Raw genomic sequence first — 18,307 nt, 5'->3', positions numbered from 1 at the left:
TGGGGAAGCCCCTTTGCCCAGAGCTCCCTTCTCTTGCCCCGCTCCTCCCTTCAGCCCGCCACTCCTCATGATGCCTCGTCTTCTCCAGGAGCTGCTGCTCAGAAGGAGGGTGCAGTCAGGCAGCAGCTCCCCCACCCAGAGCACAGAAGGAAGCCGGCCCCTGGAGGGAGGTCCCCACAGCACTCCGTGCCCCCCCCCATACCCCCCCCTCCCGCCCCAGCCGAAAAAACCTCACAGATCAGCTTTTCTCACCTAGTTCGTGCTTCAGTGCTTCCTGCAGGGACGACTGTGATGGGCACTCGTCTGCTCCGGGCTCCTGGCTGCGTCCAGCGGGGCCTTGGACCCTCCTCAGCCCCTGAGGCGATGGCGCTCCCCCCCCAGGCAGCTCCAGTCCACCCCCACCCTGCCTCACGGTGACGGCGCTCCCCCCCGCCCGCAGGCGGCGACAGTGCTCCCCTTCCCCTCAGGTGGCCGCTCCGCCCCTCACAGTGCTGCTTTGCCCAGAGCACCCTTCTCTTTCCTCCACTTGTTGCCTAGACTTCCTCCACTCTTCCTGCCACTCTCTCTTGCCTTGCGGGTCCTTCCGCACGCCATGTTTGTCTCTTCTTTCTTCTCCACCACCAGCTGTTGCAAGGGCAGAAGGACGCCATTGGGTCTGAGAGGGACGCCGTTGGGTCTGAGAAGGGCGCCGGCCCGTGGACAGAGCTCACCACAGCACCACCCAAATCCCGGCCGCGCTGCCCACCCCCCCACCCCCCCCCCCCGAAAAAACCTCACAGATCAGCTTTTCCCACCCAGTTGGTGCTCCAGTGGTTCCCGCAGGGACGACTGCAACGGGCATTCATCTGCTTTGGGCTCCTGGCTGCATCTGGCAGGGCTGGACCCGTCCTCTTCCCCTCAGGCGGCCGCTCCGCCCCTCACAGCGACTTTCCCGCCCTTCGCCCTTCCCACAGGCAGGTCCCGCCCCCTTCCCCTCAGGTGGCTGCTCTGCCCCTCACAGCGACTTTCCCGCCCTTCGCCCTTCCCACAGGCAGGTCCCGCCCCCTTCCCCTCAGGCGGCCGCTCCGCCCCTCACAGCGTCTTTCCCGCCCTTCGCCCTTCCCACAGGCAAGTCCCGCCCCCTTCCCCTCAGGCGGCCGCTCCGCCCCTCATCGTGACTTTCCCGCCCTTTGCCCTTCCCACAGGCAGGTCCCCCCCCCTTCCCCTCAGGCGGCCGCTCCGCCCCTCACTGCGACTTTCCCGCCCTTCCCTCTTCCCACAGGCAGGTCCCGCCCCCTTCCCCTCAGGCGGCCGCTCCGCCCCTCACAGCGACTTTCCCACCCTTCGCCCTTCCCACAAGCAGGTCCCGCCCCCTTCCCCTCAGGCGGCCGCTCCGCCCCTCACAGCGACTTTCCCGCCCTTCGCCCTTCCCACAGGCAGGTCCCGCCCCCTTCCCCTCAGGTGGCTGCTCTGCCCCTCACAGCGACTTTCCCGCCCTTCGCCCTTCCCACAGGCAGGTCCCGCCCCCTTCCCCTCAGGCGGCCGCTCCGCCCCTCACAGCGACTTTCCCGCCCTTCGCCCTTCCCACAGGCAAGTCCCGCCCCCTTCCCCTCAGGCGGCCGCTCCGCCCCTCATCGTGACTTTCCCGCCCTTTGCCCTTCCCACAGGCAGGTCCCGCCCCCTTCCCCTCAGGCGGCCGCTCCGCCCCTCACAGCGACTTTCCCGCCCTTCGCTCTTCCCACAAGCAGGTCCCGCCCCCTTCCCCTCAGGCGGCCGCTCCGCCCCTCACAGCGACTTTCCCGCCCTTCCCTCTTCCCACAAGCAGGTCCCGCCCCCTTCCCCTCAGGCGGCTGCTCCGCCCCCCACAGCCACTTTCCCGCCCTCACAATCTATTACCTGGGCTACAGTACTTCATTTCTTGTGCCTCTTCTGAGATGTAAGCAGTATGCGTCAGGCATCTTTTTAGAGCCAAGGCACCTTCACACACACCAATAGCGAGCAAAACTCCAGGAGATGGGAAATTTAGAGCAATGCAGGTTAAGGAGATAAGAGAGAACATTATTACATAGCCGCGATTGTTGCGAGTGCAGTGGAAATCATATGTCAAACAGTGAGCCAAAGTCAGACAAGTAGCATAATGACAGCTGGGAAAAGCCCTGCAAAAGACACCAAGGACGAGATGATTGCTTTATCTCCACAGATCGGTGTATAGCTCGGGGGAATGTGGGTGGAATCACACCTAGCACCAAGAAGCCCAACAAGGAGGAGCGGGGAGGGGTAAGAATTGCACCACCACAATCCACCCCGTGACTAAAGTCAATTTATCTTGTCCATAGACTGGCAGTGTGGTTGCCTCTTGCCTCTATGCCTATAAACAGATGATGCCATAATCCAATTATAATTGAAGGGAATTTTGTGTTTTATTAGCTTCTATTAAAAAAAAATATTTTAGGGAAGTATACACACAGGGATACTTTTGTAACTGAGTGATCTGTTTAACCATCCTCCAAACCTTAATATACAATACTATTAGAAGTACTAAACATATTAAAGTTGGAATTAGGAAAATCAGACCGAGTGAAACATGGAATTAAACAGTCCTGTTGGTGGTGGTGACCATCCAAATAAGCTTTCCCACCATCGATGTTCTTCAAGGAAAGAAAAGAAAACTGTTTTGGGGGGGGGGGGCGGGGGGGGGGGGGGGAAGACTTATTTACTTGTAGAAAACTGCTTAGCAACTTATTTCCTTACTTCTAGCAAGTTATAGTATTACTTATAGTATTTTTTAATATTGCTAACAATCCTGCTTGCCCGGACTGTTCTGTGGAATTTTACCAAGGACTGCTGTGTTCATCAAAACAAAGCAGTTTACTGTCAAAATCTACCAAGAACTGCAGTGTTCAGCAAAACATCATGGCTTTGTCCTTGAGGATCAGGTGTGCTCTAACTAGTTCGGCCTCAGTAATGAGTAAAGATAGCCATATACGGATGGCAGAAGTTTCATTGCTTCCCTTAAATAAGATAGCATGAGTAAACCAGCTGAAAAACATTTCTGTTGTTCAAGAAATTGGCTAAGAGAATCTGCGCATGCTCCGGGGAAAACACAAGGTGAGAAAGACTACGAGCCTTCCTCCCAAAGACCCCGAAGACGCCCCCCAGGAGGCAATGCGCAGGTGCAAAGATAACATAAACTGCTGGCACCAGCCTCTAGAACTAACCCAGCCTTACTCATGCATATGCATGTTTGTGTTATGTAATCCAGTGAATATGTATATCCACACTCTGTAAGTTTTTGGTAAAATGTGCTGGTGGTGTGCAAGCTTTGTGGAGAAATCCCCTTGCACCCCGGCTGGAGTAAAACATACCTGCTTTATAACTCCATTTCGAGTTGTAGAGTCTTTTTCCACGAATCAAAGGCCACTGCAGATCCATTGCAAGCAGCAGGGAAAACGACAGTACAGCGAGGCCTGTGCTGGTCATTATCAGCATCCCGTGGTGCTGACGGCTGCAGTCTCTGTTGTGGCATAACTTCGTCAGCCAGAGCTTTCTGGGGGGAGGCAGAGTAAAGTCCACGACCCCCACGGCTCCCGCAATGCCGACACAGCAGCTGAGGTACTGGCACCCACGGGCACACCGCCCCCCAGCCCGGGGCAGTCCCTTGCCAGCTCTAACCCGCCGCTTTCCTGCCTCCCTCCACCCTGCAAGGGCATTTCAGACACCTTCTCAGACTGTCCCTTCAAACCACCCAACCACGCAACCCACTGAGCACGACCACTGAGCCCTAAAAGCCCTGACCACTGCAAAATTATCTTCTCCTCTTCTTCAGGAGCGCTGCGGCCGGAGTAAAGCAGCAGGCGCTCGGGATGGCCTTGAAGCCTGGGGCAACTTTCTCACACCTGTGGTAGCTCACGGCCCTGGATGTGACAGTTGTGACTCCCGAACTGCAGAACGGTTTGAGGTGGGAAGGGAACTCTTGCAGGTCATCTGGTCCAACCATGCCCTGGAACTAAAAAGTAGCCACAGCGAACAAAAGAGGGGACGATTTAAAAAGACAGAGACGGCATTAAGGAAAGAGAATAACTCATTAAAAAGACACTGAAGGGAAAAAGAACATTTTAAAAGCAACAGGCATTGGTGAAATAAAGGAAAAAATGATCACACATGGACACCAAACTAGAACAGAGGTAGAAAAAAGAAAATTTAAAAAGTGACGGCCCTAAGGAAACACGAAATAGCAACAGCAAACTAAAAGACGTAGAATGAAAATTTAAAAAGTGACGGCACTAAGCGCAGAGACAGAAGATGAAAAAAAGGAGGGAGAGGCAGGACAAAAGCGCAGAGAGAAATGAGAAAAGGGAGCAGTAGGACAAGAGAGAGAAAGTGAGAAAGGAAGGACGGAGGAGCAGGACAGAAGAATAAAGGAGAGGTATAGGAAAGGGGTGGGGGGGGGCAGAAATAACAGCAGCATGGAAAAGAGAGAGGTACAGGAGAGGGGCAGGAAGGGACCGGGACGCACAAGACGGGTGACAGGGCCCCGAAGGCCCAGGACTCACCGCAGCTCTCGCTCTCGGCACTGCCGGGAGAATTTGACGGGTCAGATGCTTCTTTCTCCTTCCTTCCTCCTGCCCCTCTTCTTCTTCTGAAAATCCAGTCGCCTGGCTGTCCTCCCCCTCAAAGAATACGCGGGTGTCTCTCACCTCTTACAAGACCAGCCTTCCGACACACGCAGCCTCGCTTGCTCGCGCACTACGCGGCCGTACTGCGCTTGGGGTGACGCACGCAGACCGTGGGTGCACGCTGGCGGCCTGGCCTGCTGCGGACTGTGAAGAGGGCTCCTTCCTCACCCAGAGAGGCAGGCTCTCTCTTCCTGCACTGGGAGGCAGGTGCTGCCCACATAGCCTTGATTTTCTCCTTCTTTCCCTTTCTCTGGCCTCTCCAGCTTCAGCTGCGGCAGCTCCTGGCCATGGTCCACAGCCGGGAAGGGCTCCGCCTGTCCCTTTTTGCCCCCGTGCTGTGAGAAGCACAAGGCCAGGCAGAGACACCCCACACAAGCCCGAGGTGGGTGCAGTAAACAGCATCCCCAGGACAGGAACAGACCAGCGCGGCCTCAGCACGGTCTCTGGAAGAGGGAAAGAAGCAGCACTGACCATTACTACCTTAGATCGCCCCCGGCCGGAGCCCCACCTTCCACAGAGGCTTCTGCAGACGCACCGAGGACCAGCCTGCTGCCCTCACCACAGGGCTTGGCGGTGGCCTGGGGCTACGGGACAGGCTTCAGGGCAGGTGCTGGAGCTCGAGGCAGCTGCACTGGGTGAGCGGGGCCAAAGCCGGCTATGGGGGAGCTCTGGCGAGTTGCGGAGGCGCCCGGCAACTGCCCCTCTTCCCCTCTACCAGCTCTCGGGGAACTGCCCGGGGCTGCCCCGGCCCGCCTCACCTCCAGCGGAACGGGACCCTGCCGCAGCGGCGGAGTGAAGCTTCCCGTCCCGCCCCCACCAGGCGGCCGGCGGGCAGCAGACACCCCCGCCCCACCACTCCCCTCGGCCCTCACCCGCCGCCAGCAATCTCGCCCCTCCAGCCGCCATATTGCAGCGGCAGCACCGGGGCACCACTGCGCATGCGCACTGCTGGCGGACGGGCACACCGGTCCTCGGGGAGCCCCGGGCAGCCCGCGGGAAACCGCACGAACCCGCCACAAAACCGCCCCTCGCGCTGCGCCGCGGGGCCGCGCCGGTAGCGAGGACTGTGCCGTGCCGCGCGCGCCCGGCAGCGACGCAGCTGCCGGGCAGCAGAGTGCGCGAAAACTACAGCTCCCGCCGTGCCCCGGGGAGACAACATGGCCGACCGGAAGCCCCGATCACGTGACTACAGCACCCACACACACACCCCGCCACAGGCGGCCGTCCCGCCTTTCTGACCCTGCGGGGACACCGTCCTTCCCACCCCCCCCCATCGCCCACGCACCCGGAAGCCCGGCCGAGCGCGGCCCCCGCGCGGCTCCGGGAAGCGCCGCTGCCGCCCGGCCCCGACCCGGAGCGGCTTCTGCCGCCGGTCCCGCCGCACCGCGCGGCCCCCCCGTCGCGGCTTTCCCCAGCAGCCGCCAGGCGAACGACCGCGCGGCCCCGCTCACCTTCTCTCTGCTGCTCCCTCGGCTCGCACCGGCTCCTCCTCCAGCACCGCCCGCTGGAGGTGGACAGGGAGGGGCCACTGCCCGCAGCCTCACTGCCCGCCCCGGGGGCTCCTCCAGCCCGGCCCACGCTCCCCCCCCCCCCGGTAACTATAGCGACCAGCACCGGGATTAACCGCGGCCGCTGGCAAGTGCAAAGCGCTTGGTAGCAATTCCCCCCCGAGAGGCTTACCCTGTTGTAAACAACGCAAGGCTCACACCGTTCTTTTCTAGGTTTTTTGTCTCCAAAGCGCCATACGCTGAATTAAGCAACAAGTTCCAATCATCAAGAACTGACGTTCAATACCATCTAACGGAAGCGCTCATAAACTTCCGAAGACTTCAATCTCCAACTCTGATGTCCATCCTTAGCACAGGTTAAATTCTCTGTACAAACAGGTTAATACGGCTATTCTCCCCACACTTGTAAGGATACAAACCAGAGATGTTCCTTGTGTACAACCTAGATGAACCAATGTTTCAGCAGCATTGCAGGTGCGATTCGTTAACTGCATCTTAAAGTGAATTTCCAAGGTCCCTTAGGTACAGACGCCCCAGCCCAGGAGGTGTTTCCTTTACCCTCGTGTCATGGACCCAGGGTTCCGCTCGTCCCAGCTTCACAGCAGCGCTCGCGGTTAGCAACACTCGATAGGGTCCCTTCCGCTGTTCATCAAGGGGATCGTCCTTCCACGTCCGTAGGCAGACCTGATCTCTGGCACAGAAAGAGTGTGCCGGGAAATCAAGGGGTACAGGTGCTCTTAAAAGGACACATTTGTGGATGGACCTCAATAACGTATCCGGTTCATACCTTTTCCCCTACGAGATGCAAGCATTGGGGCCTCCCTGTCAGACTGACATTAGAAGGTTTGCCGTATAGACTTTCACATGGGCTTATCCTTCCTCTAGTTCTAGGAGTCACTCTAATCCTCAGCAGGGCAAGTGGCAAAGCTTCAACCCATTTTCCTTGGACTTCCTGGCATAATTTAGCAATTTGTCAGTTTCGTGTTTGATTCATTCTTTCTACCTGTCCACTGGATTGGGGCCCCCAGGGGGTGTGTCGGTTCCACCCCATCCCTAGTATTTTGCTCATATTCTTGACAACCTCAGCTATAAAATGTGGACCTCTGTCAGAGGACATTCGTAAAGAAACCCCAAACCTTGGAATAATTTCTTTTAGTAAATCCTTTGTTACCTTGCTGGTTTGACATGGGAAAGCTTCAGGCCAACCAGAGAAGGCATCCACCAGTACCAATAAACATCAGTACTGGTTACACCTTGGCAATTCTGAAAAATTTATTTGCCAATACTCACTAGGAGTTATGCCTTTTCTTACCTCTCCCGGAGGGCGTCGGGCTTGTATCTTTGGATCGTTCCTAAAACAAATTTCACAGGGGTTACTCACACTTTTGGCAGTGAGCAACATTTTGACCCCGACTGCATAACGTCTTCCTGATCCGACCGCTGCTTCTGCTCCCACATGCGTTTCTTCACGGGTTTTAGTCGTTAACCTTTTCATGTTTTCAGGAGTCACTACGCATTGCCCGTGTGGGGTAATCTACCACCCTCCACCGTGCTTTTGTGCTTTAGTAACTCAGCCAATTTATTTTCTTTCTCTTTAGACCTCGGGGATTCTACTTGCATTTCCCTTGATGGAATTAGAACACAAGGAGCACTGAGCGTCACTGGTTTTGCAGCTTCATCTGCCCTCCGATTTCCTTGGATTACATCCGCATTTCCTCTCTGATGTGCTTTACAATGTATCACGGTGACTCCGGCTTCTGTACTGCTTCCAGCAAGTTTAAAATCTCTGCTCTGTGCTTTATAGGTGTGCCACTGGCAGATCAAAGTCCTCATTCTTTCCAAATAGCGCCATGGGCATGAACAACCCCAAAAGCATATTTAGAGTCTGTATAGATACTGACTCTTTTTCCTTTGGCTAATTCCAAAGGCCTGGTTGAGGCAATTATTTCAGCCTTTTGTGCAGAGGTATTTGGAGACAATGCTTTAGCTTCCCAATCCTCAGTTAGTGTCACCACAGCACAACCAGCCTTTCTTATTCCTTTCAAAACGCAACTGCTTCCGTCTGTATATACAGTTCCTCAGCTGGAGTTTGGAGGGGAGCATCTCTCGGGTCTGGTCTGCTGGCATACGCCTGTTCAATCACTTGTAAACAATCAAGGTTAGAGTCATTTTTCTTCTCTGTCGGCATTAAAGATGCAGGATTTAGTACCGTACTTTTTTCTAAGGTGATGTCGTCTTGCTCCAATAACAGGGCTTGATACCGTAACAAACGACTCGGCGCAAGCCAGTAACGTCCTTTGTGTTCCAGTGCAGTAAGTACAGCATGAGGGACGTGCATTGTTATCTTCTGCACCATAGTTAATTTTCTGGCTTCTTGCATAATGAGAACAGCAGCTGGGACTGCCCACAGACAGCCCGGCCATCCTGAACTCACCTGATCTAATCAGCTCCACATACAACACACCCTGGCAAGGCCGGAGCAATTTCAACTCCTCAAATCACCAGCAAGGCCAATCGATACGATCCCGAGCACATTCTGCCCATAAAAGCAAATGCTCTTGGTGGTGTTGGAATGTCTCATCCCGTCCTTACAGCAGGGCTGCAGGGAGGGAACCCTGTGAGGCTGCAGGACGAGGTCGTACCGTCATCACAACCTACGGCTGACGGATCCGCCGCGACAGCCGCAGCCCTTGCGCTGCTGCTGCTGCACATCCTGCTTGCTGGGTCAATAAAATCAGAAGTGAAGTGTAAAACTTTAAAGAGTAAAACAAACAATAAAGCTCAGTCCTTCACTCTTTAGTATAAAGGTGGGCATACGCTTATAGAAGTGTTTTTATTAGATGTGTAAGTATTTGATTTTCCTTTTGCATTCCCTGAACTCGCCCAGCTGTGAGCTGATACCATTAGACTGTCTATCTCCAAAATACACCCGTACAACTTGACGAGGGGGGGGGGGTTTGGTGTGTTCCATAATTAGCAGGGATGTTGGGCCAGCTGCACCGCCCAAGAGTACTACTGCCAAATACATCATCTCTGAAGATCCACTCTGATGGAGAGTTCATAAAATGAAACTTCCTTGAGAAAGGTTTCCATTTTGTAAAGTCTCTTTATAACTGAAGTCAAGATTAGACACTGTAGGGCAGCGGTCCCTCATCCCTCAACTCAGCTTTCAGAGGGCCGGGGGTCTGAATCCATCCTCAACAAAAACCACATCAGCTAACCGGGACATTCCTGCAGCTGCCAAGTTCCTCTTCATCATCTGCAAAAAAAACCAGTGCCAGCAGTCAGAATCACATCAGCTGACACACCTCTGCCACAACACCCTCCACCTCAACAGCCACGGGGCTTTCCGCTCAGCTGCTCTGCGCAGAGTCCAGTGTTGGACGCTGCGGCCAGCGTGGCCCGTGGCACCTACGATACCAAAAGACACAGAGCTACCACTGTGCTTGCGAGAAATCACCAGCACCGTGCTCCTGCTCTCTACTACCCAGCTCACCTCAAACGCTCATCCGATTCCAAAGGCAGCCTGCCCGGCTCCTGCAAAACCAAAGAGAAATGCTTCATTGAGCTGCCACATGATTCTCTGCACGAAAACCCTGACCCAGCCGACAACCGCCTCATTGTCCTGGACTGCTCAGCGGCACGTGGCTTCGCCCCTCCCAGCCTACATGTGGCACCTGCATAAACCAAAGCGAGAGGCACAAGCTGAACCTGCAGCCTGCCCACACCGACTGCCATCTCCTGCCCCGTTACCTTGGCCACTCACCCACCCTGCCTCTGACATTTACCGGTCGCCACGTCGAGGCCTGGGTACCACCTGTAAGACACAGACAACAGGAGATGCTTCTAGCTTCACCAACAGTACGACACATGAAAAATAACTGAAAAATAACTCAGCCGACTCATCTCACCTTGCCCGAGTCACCTCCGGTGCCGATATCCTGCTTTGCACCTTCAAAACAAAAAAACCCCCAAACCGATAAGCCAGTCATGTAGCAACCAGTCATGTCTTCTCCTCCGACACCACACGCTGACCCACCTTCTTACAGTGCCCTGCTCGCTGCCTCTGTCACTCTTTGGTGCATATATTGTCCCTCTGGATCTGAAAAAAACTTTTAAGCAAGTCACCTGGATGTTGAGTGACAGCTTAACAATTCCAGAGTTCTTGACTCCATGTAGGAACACCGTCTAGGGTGTCATTACAGCCTGCCATTAAAAAAAACCATAAAAATAAAACAGCATTAAGCCCTACACACAAGGAGCCTTAACACCTTTGAGATTCCATCTGTTCAACTACCACTCCCGCAGCCTCTCCCAGATAGCTCCGGTCATCCCCGTGACATCCTTGCCTGCTGCTGAGGGCTGCTTGCTGCGAGGGGGCTGTACGGGCTGTACCTAAACAGTCCAGGCAAATCAACATTAACTACAGACTCTTAGTGCTATTCTTCCCCTGACCGACATCGCTGTGCCCCCAGGCAGGGCAGTTCCAACCCACATACGTGTGCAGGCTGACACGCCAGAGAGTAAGAGAAGAGTGCTCTGAAGACACCAAAAAACAAAATCCAAAGGGAGCTGAAGTGCCACAAGAGCGTGGTGGAGTACGCAAAAGGACTCGGAAGACACTGTTATACAGAGTAGAGGAGTTAGGAGGAAGCACGGTAAGAAAACAAGCCTTGCAGACACAGCGAGGGCCCTGGAGTCTCAGGAGGGCATCTGGGCAAACTACAGATGACTGAGAGAACAACCAAACGGAGACACCCTCGATGGCAGAGAGAAAGAAAAAGGAGCGCTGCACAGCAAAGAAAGGAGGGAGGCTCTGACAGAACGAGAGAGAGAGAAAAGGAGATCGAGTGCCTCAAGGGGCTGCGGAGATCGAGGGAGGTCTCAGCAGGCACTGCGACTGTGAGGAGAGGGATCGTGGGGGCGGGGCTGATGGATAAACGAAGGCTGAGGGACAACCAGGAGGAACTCAGGTGATCACCTGAGCAGAGTACAGATGGTCTTGGGTGGCTGGGAACTAAACATGGGAATCCTGGCTAGCACAGAGGAACAAATGAGTTCGTGTGCGGCTCAAAGATGGCCCCACCTAAAGTGCTACAGGATGGAACCGGACCACAAGGAAGGTCTTGGGAGGCATCGTGACTGGGAGGAGAACTGTCCCGAGGGAGCCAGAGAGACAGAAAAAGGACTGGGGACATGACGATTAAATCCCGAGGGGATCTGAACCAAGGAAATACGTCATCAGAGGGCCAGGGAACGAACAGAGGCACGGCTAGAGGGAAGGGAGGACAGACTGACTGGGCTAGGTCACAGATAGCAGGAACACTCGGGAAGCCCTCTGAGGGAATGAGATGGCTGCGAGGTCTGCTACAAAGCTAGAAGTCTGCTAGGGGCATCCTTGAAGGCATCGATAGGCATCATGACACCCTTAGAGAGGTCCTGATTGGGCCAAAGACGCCAAAGAAGGCTCAGGGACATGAGAAAGGAAGTCTGGAGGGGATTTGAACAGTACAGATGTCGTCGGGAGGCGGGGACCAAATGGAGACACCCTAGATGGCACAGAGGATGATTAAGAGTGCTCTGAGGTACAAACACACCTGAGGATGGGTTTCTGAGGGCATGAGAGAGAATCCAAGCCCGCTACAGAGCTAAAACAGGGCTGTGGTACACAAAGAAGGTCTGAGGAGGCATCCTAGGTGGCATAAAGAAGAAAAAGAATGCTCTTTTTTGGGAACAGAGATCTTAGCAGAGGTGCTATTGCGACAAAACAAGTCCAAAGGAGACTTACAGGGCTAAAAGTGTGCTGCAGGGATCATCCAAGACCTCAGGAGGCATCATGACAGCAGCAGAGGAGGACAGCCAAAAGAATGCTCAAGGACATGACGAAGAAGTCCGGAGGGGATTTGAAGAAACTGCAGGTGTCCTCAGCAGACCAGGTAGGTATCCTAGCTAGCACAGAGGACAACGTGAGCGTTCTGCAGATGAAAGGTGGCATCAGGAAAGGGTCTCAGGGAGGAAGGAGGGTGCACAGTGCGCCATGGTGCCAAAAGAGGGCTGCGGGGCACGAGGTTGGCCTCAGTAGGCATGGTGACAGCAGGAGCAGGGTGCTGAGACTGAAAGAGAGACAGAAGGCGGCTCTGGGACACGGTGCAAAAGTCAAGGCGTTCCAGCAATGTACAGATGTCCTCAGGGGATGAGCGACTGAATGGAGACATCCAAGACAGGAGTGAAGACTGTGAGAGAGCTCAGGGGCACAGAGAAAGCCTGAGGAAGGGTTCTGTCTGAGTAAGAGAGACACCGAACCCCCAGCTGGGCTTCTTTTTAAACACAATTTTAAAAAAACATTTACTATCTCAACATTAAATACAACCTGAAATGAAAAAACCTTCACACGCACAAGGTTAGACACATTCAGAAACTGACGCTCATTCAACAGCCACTCGATCCACCCCTCACTCCAAACATCCGTTCCACTGCCCACCTGCCACAGTGGCAGATCACCCCCATTCTAAACCCACCCCTGGAACTGCCTCACCGTGCGCCTCGGCAGCGTCACTGCTCCACACGCCCCCACGGTGTCAGCCTTCCTAACCGGGAGCCAAGGAAGATGTTTCGCAACGGGCCCCGCTCCCGCTCCTCCTTCGCTTGCGTTTGTACGCTCCGGCAAACCTCGCTCAAGGATTTTCTCTGGGGATCCAGATGGCCCTGTGTCACCTGCAGAACACAAAGCCCTGCAAAGCAAGGCGTAGTCAAAACCGACAGCGAGTGCTGCAGTACAATACACAACCAGAACAACCGACGTGGGAGGAGCCGGGCTTTAAGGCCAAGGCCCACAAGGACACGGGGGGTGAAGTGCTGTAGGGGAGGGACCTCTATGGAAACAGAACTCTGAAGAGCAGAGCTGTCATTCTGGCCCAGATCTCCTCCACAAAGGCAACCCTCCACAAACATCTGTGATGCAAAAGACGCCGTAAGCTCCACTCACGAGACAGGGAGTGCTCAACGGGCTCTTTTCCAAAGCAGCAAGGCATCCGAGACCCTATGGACGCCTACCACGGTGCATGCGCCGTGCAGAGAGCCCACGGGGCACCACAGAGACGTGGGGAAGGCACCGCATACAAGACAGAACACAGACACCACAAACGACACAAGTACACTGACACAGGCCAGAACATGCACGTCCTGTGGGACAGACCCTGCTCTCTTCCCCCAGACTTAAGGAAGCCTAAATAGCCCTCTCCACAGCCCTGATGGTAGAGCCTCTGCTGGCCCCACCCTACCCACGGCTTTTGCCCCTTGACTTACCTTTCAGAGAGCACGCTCCAGAATCCATCCTCATCAAGAGCACATCATCTCACTGGGATGCTCCCGCATTCACCAGGTTCCTCTCCACCACCTGCAAGACAGAGCGCCCCCAGTCACTGACATGCCAGCCAGCACTGACCTCTACCGCAACAGCACCCTCCTGGGAAGTGCTGTGCTGCCCCCAAAAAGCAAGTGTTGCAGCCATCATCTCCCATGGAAGCCAGAAAACCAGAGAGGTAAAGCATCCGTTGTACTCAGAAGCAATCACTTGCTCTGTGGCTCCTGCCCGACTGCTCCTCTCTCTCCCACCAACTCACCTCAAATCCTGCGCTCTTTGAGGAGCCTCCGCCGTCGAGCCAAGGGGTGCTGCAGCCAGTCGACAGTCCGGCTGCAGCTCCTGCTCCTCACAGCCGCAGAGAATCGTGGCTCTGGCTAATGCCGGCTCCAGACAGCGGACACCCTGTCTCATTCCAGCTCCTGCTGGCTACAGGTCTGGCTCGGTGACGCTTCAACTCTGCACTGAAACTCCGCTTCATTTCAGCTCTTTCTCCTCACAGGCTCCAGCTACCGGCAACAGCCTGGGCTTTTGACAAGGCTGTAAATCAATCACTGTCAGAGCTTGAGTATTAGGAGTAAACATCCACCTTGCACGTTCTCTAAGCATTCATTACTTTGTATTATTAATCAGGTCATAATTATTCTAAGCAGCGTACAAATAATTGCTGAACTCAAAGAGGGCACGTAGGGTCTGAAAAGCGCGTTTCCCCCCAGAGACCACCTCAGACATGGAGTTTGGCCTGGTGCACGCCGGCCTCCCAAGCTTCGGGGTCCCATGCCACCCCAAACCCCACCCCCTCCTTTCCCCCGTAGCCCCCAAGGCCCTCCCACACCCCTCCACCTCTCACCTGCCTGCAAAACCAGCCAAACTGCATTCTGCTTTTGGCCCCCAAACCAGCCGCCTTAGTGCCTCTTTCTGAGCCCAAAAACCTGCCTGCTGAGCCGCTTCTCAAGTCCCAAAAATTCACGACTTGACCTTTGTTTCTGAGCCCAAAGCCACACAACTCCGTCTGTTTCTGAGCCCCTCAATCAGCCACATGCATCTGTTCTCAAGCCCCAGGAAGGCAAAACGTTGCCTCCATTTCTGGCCCACAGCACAGCTCACCCCGTCTGCTCTCTGACCCTCTCCGCAGTCCCCACGGGCGATGCCGAGGGGTGGGGGGGTGGGGTGAATGCAGCCACCCCACAACCCTGCACTCCCAGAGCCCCACGGGCAGGTTTGGGGAGCGCTTGGGGATTGCAGCACTTCCGGGGGCCGCCACCGCGCATGCGCACTGCCGGGGCACGGACACACCGGTCCTGGGAGAGCCGCGGGCAGCCCGCGGGAAACCGCACGAACCCACCACAAAACCGCCCCTCGCGCTGCACCGCGGGGCCGCGCCGGTAGCGAGGACTGTGCCGTGCCGCGCGCGCCCCCGGGAGCGACGCAGCTGCCGGGCAGCCGAGTGCACAAAAACTACAGCTCCCGGCGTGCCCCGGGGAGCAAACATTGCCGACCGGAAGACCCGCTCACGTGACTACAGCACCTCCCACACCGCCACAGCCGGCCGCCCCGCCTTTCTGACCCTACGGGGACACCATTCTTCCTCCCCCCCCACCCCGTCGCCCATGCACCCAGAAGCCCGGCCGAGCGCAGCGCCGCCCGGCCCCGACCCGGAGCGGCTTCTGCCGCCGGTCCCGCCGCAACGCGCGGCCCCCCCCCCGTTGCGGCTTTCCCCGGCAGCCGCCAGGCGAACGACCGCGCGGCCCCACTCACCTTCTCTCTGCTGCTTCCTCGGCTCGCACCGGCTCCTCCTCCAGCACCGCCCCGGACAGGGAGGGGCCACTGCCCGCAGCCTCACTGCCCGCCCCTGGGGCTCCTCCAGCCCGGCCCACGCTCCCCCCCCCCCCCCCCGGTAACTATAGCGACCAGCACCGGGATTAAGGCCAGGCAGCGTGTCCTCAGTGCAGCCTCTGGAAGAGGGCAAGAGGCAGAAGCACTAACCGTTATTGCCGTAGATCGGCACCGGCGCTGCCGTTCCGCGCTTTGCGCCCCGAGCACCCGCCGACAGCGCGCACGGCGGGGGGGGGGGGGGGGGGGGCGGCACTTCCCGAGCATGACCATCGGCACGGCCGTGCGCGGGGAAGGTGCAATCCCGAATAGGGTCCGGGCGGGAACAGTGACCGGCGGCAGGTGCAATCCCGAATAGGGTCCGAGCGGGAACAGTGACCCACGGCAAGGTGCAACCCCGAATAGGGTCCGGGCGGGAACAGTGACCCACGGCAAGGTGCAACCCCGAATAGGGTCCGTGCGGAAGCAGTGACCCGCGGCAAGGTGCAACCCCGAATAGGGTCCGGGCGGAAACAGTGACCCGCGGCAAGGTGCAGCCACGAATAGGGTCCGGGCGGAAACGGTGACCCGCGGCAAGGTGCAACCGCGAATAGGGTCCGGGCGGGAACGGTGACCCGCGGCAAGGTGCAACCGCGAATAGGGTCCGGGCGGGAACGGTGACCCGCGGCAAGGTGCAACCGCGAATAGGGTCCGGGCGGGAACGGTGACCCGCGGCAAGGTGCAACCGCGAATAGGGTCCGGGCGGGAACGGTGACCCGCGGCAAGGTGCAACCGCGAATAGGGTCCGGGCGGAAACAGGGACTTGGGGGAGATAGTGTGGGAGGGGTGGGTGTAACTGCTGTGGTGGGGTCGTGCATGGGCAGTGAGTTTTCAGCTGTGAAGGGAGGTGAAGTTTTGTAGAGGGGGCTTGGTTGGGGGTGGTTCAGTCTGTAGTGGTGCAAGAGTTGTGTATGGAAAAGAATCAAAAATAGTAAGTCCCAAGCTATGGCCAAAAGGCCTAGGACTAATCAGTTTTATTTTTTAAAACCAAAATTTTATTTATTTCATTACTCCCAAGCAACAACCATGTTCCAGTGCTGCTAATTCCCTCTTAACTAAATAGACTCAGACAGACAGAGAGGGACTGAGGGAGGCAGACAGACAGAGAGGGACTGAGGGAGGCAGACAGACAGAGAGGGACTGAGGGAGGCAGACAGACAGAGAGGGACTGAGGGAGGCAGACAGACAGAGAGGGACTGAGGGAGGCAGACAGACAGAGAGGGACTGAGGGAGGCAGACAGACAGAGAGGGACTGAGGGAGGCAGACAGACAGAGAGGGACTGAGGGAGGCAGACAGACAGAGAGGGACTGAGGGAGGCAGACAGACAGAGAGGGACTGAGGGAGGCAGACAGACAGAGAGGGACTGAGGGAGGCAGACAGACAGAGAGGGACTGAGGGAGGCAGACAGACAGAGAGGGACTGAGGGAGGCAGACAGACAGAGAGGGACTGAGGGAGGCAGACAGACAGAGAGGGACTGAGGGAGGCAGACAGACAGAGAGGGACTGAGGGAGGCAGACAGACAGAGAGGGACTGAGGGAGGCAGACAGACAGAGAGGGACTGAGGGTTAAAGCGAGACAGAGAGATACAAATACAGACAAACACACAGACAAAGGCTAAGGCAGAGAGTCAAAGTCAGAGAGACTCTAAGACAAGAGTCAGACCTAGACAGAGAGAGAGTCAAATTCAGGCATAGAGGGGCAAAGTCAGACCAGGAGAAAGACAGAGGAGCAGAGTCAGACAGAGGTACAGAGAGAGACCAAGTCACACATCCAAAAAAACCACACTGGAGCCAACCCCAGCAACTACACCTTTTTTAAAGCTACATTACAAAACAGCTTTTACTTCTTTATTAGAGTTCGAACCAAGAGCACATACACTTTCATTGAGCCTACATTGCTCAAAACCCTTTATTTACTTCGGAAACCTTACAAGCACTGCAAGCACCTTCGCTACATGCACATTACAAACCACCTTTTACATACTTATTAAACCTTGGAACCAACAGCAAATACACCTTTATTGAACCTACCTTACACAAAAACTTATGGACTTCAAAAGCCCTACAACCATGATGAGTGCTTTACCTACCACTATTACCTCTCACAGCATTTATGGTCATTTCACACATGACCATTAGCATCACGTCTTTACTCACTAGATTCATAACTGTTTAGAGACTATGACATACGTGACTCCAGGAACACCATTCCCAAGGACCACACAAAACCACCCTGCCTGCAAAAATGCCATCCCTAGACTGCTCCATGTCAAAACACGGGCAACAACTGTCACCTCGCTGAGTGGCTAGGACCCAGGTGAAAAATAAAATCCCCCAGTTAGGGTATTTTACTTTTTTCCTTAACTACTCAAAAAAACACCACCTGCAACAAAAAAACCCACATTACATTACGCAGTCATGCACAGGCAAACACATTCTAAACACACCATGCATTCACCTACCCCACTAACCCCCCCCTGCTCTCAGCAAAGCCATCCCCCTCCCTGACCGCCACAACACGCCCTCATCCCGTGGCTCCATGGCTCCTCAGGAATGCCGTTCCCAGGGGCCTCCAAAACCGCCCTGCCTGCAAAAACCCCATCCCTACACCGCTCTGCATCCAAACATTGGCGACGATCGTCACCTTGCAGAGTGGCCGGGACCGGGGAAAAAAAAACCCAGCCAGGGGAAAAAAAAAAATCCCCCAGCTGGGGTTTTTTTTATTCTGTTTTTTTGTTTTCTACCTACTCAAAAAACACCATCTGCAACAAAAAAAAACCCAGTTACATTAAACAGTCATGCACAGGCAGACACATTCTAAACACACCACTCATTCAGCTACCCCACTAACCACCCCCTGCTCTCAGCAAACCCACCCGGCCATCTGACCCCCACAACACTTCCTTGCCCC

At 55.7% G+C, this 18,307-nt stretch overlaps 1 protein-coding gene across 24 annotated transcripts; it reads right to left on the bottom strand.

The window, feature by feature from the left end:
- Nucleotides 1-1,891: 1,891 nt before the first annotated feature.
- Nucleotides 1,892-15,499, bottom strand: LOC141946198 (uncharacterized). Of its 24 annotated transcripts, XR_012629760.1 has the most exons (8): nucleotides 13,786-14,297; nucleotides 13,469-13,559; nucleotides 12,699-12,894; nucleotides 10,203-12,108; nucleotides 10,075-10,115; nucleotides 9,952-9,980; nucleotides 9,660-9,700; nucleotides 8,959-9,422 (listed from the first exon to the last, which is right to left on the bottom strand). XR_012629760.1 is itself a non-coding variant. In XM_074875645.1 (7 exons), the coding sequence occupies exons 2-7, from the start codon at nucleotides 13,500-13,502 to the stop codon at nucleotides 2,101-2,103; spliced, it is 837 nt and encodes a 278-aa protein (XP_074731746.1). In that variant the 5' UTR covers nucleotides 13,503-13,559; nucleotides 13,786-14,297; the 3' UTR covers nucleotides 1,892-2,100. The 24 variants fall into 24 exon arrangements, 9 of the variants coding, with proteins under 9 accessions (XP_074731746.1, XP_074731745.1, XP_074731743.1 ...); XM_074875645.1 differs by lacking the exons at nucleotides 8,959-9,422; nucleotides 9,660-9,700; nucleotides 9,952-9,980; ... (1 more) ...; nucleotides 10,203-12,108; nucleotides 12,699-12,894 and adding exons at nucleotides 1,892-2,135; nucleotides 3,345-3,526; nucleotides 3,876-3,985; nucleotides 4,533-4,649; nucleotides 4,740-5,098; XM_074875648.1 differs by lacking the exon at nucleotides 10,203-12,108 and having other exon boundaries at nucleotides 8,959-9,574; nucleotides 9,930-9,980; nucleotides 12,699-12,877.
- Nucleotides 15,500-18,307: the final 2,808 nt, after the last annotated feature.

The sequence above is a fragment of the Strix uralensis genome, chromosome 7 (assembly GCF_047716275.1).
Source record: "Strix uralensis isolate ZFMK-TIS-50842 chromosome 7, bStrUra1, whole genome shotgun sequence".
NCBI lineage: Eukaryota > Metazoa > Chordata > Aves > Strigiformes > Strigidae > Strix > Strix uralensis.
This window is presented reverse-complemented; position numbering and strand designations above follow the sequence as displayed.

Excerpts from the sequence above, each read along its gene's own strand:
- LOC141946198 (XM_074875642.1), bottom strand. The coding sequence starts at position 5,561 with ATGGCGGCTGGAGGGGCGAGATTGCTGGCGGCGG. Across the intron at positions 4,650-4,739 it reads CGTGCGTCACCCCAAGCGCA|GGGGAGGACAGCCAGGCGAC; the intron begins GTACGGCCGCGT and ends GTATTCTTTGAG. Across the intron at positions 3,986-4,532 it reads TGCCGAGAGCGAGAGCTGCG|TTCCAGGGCATGGTTGGACC; the intron begins GTGAGTCCTGGG and ends GCTACTTTTTAG.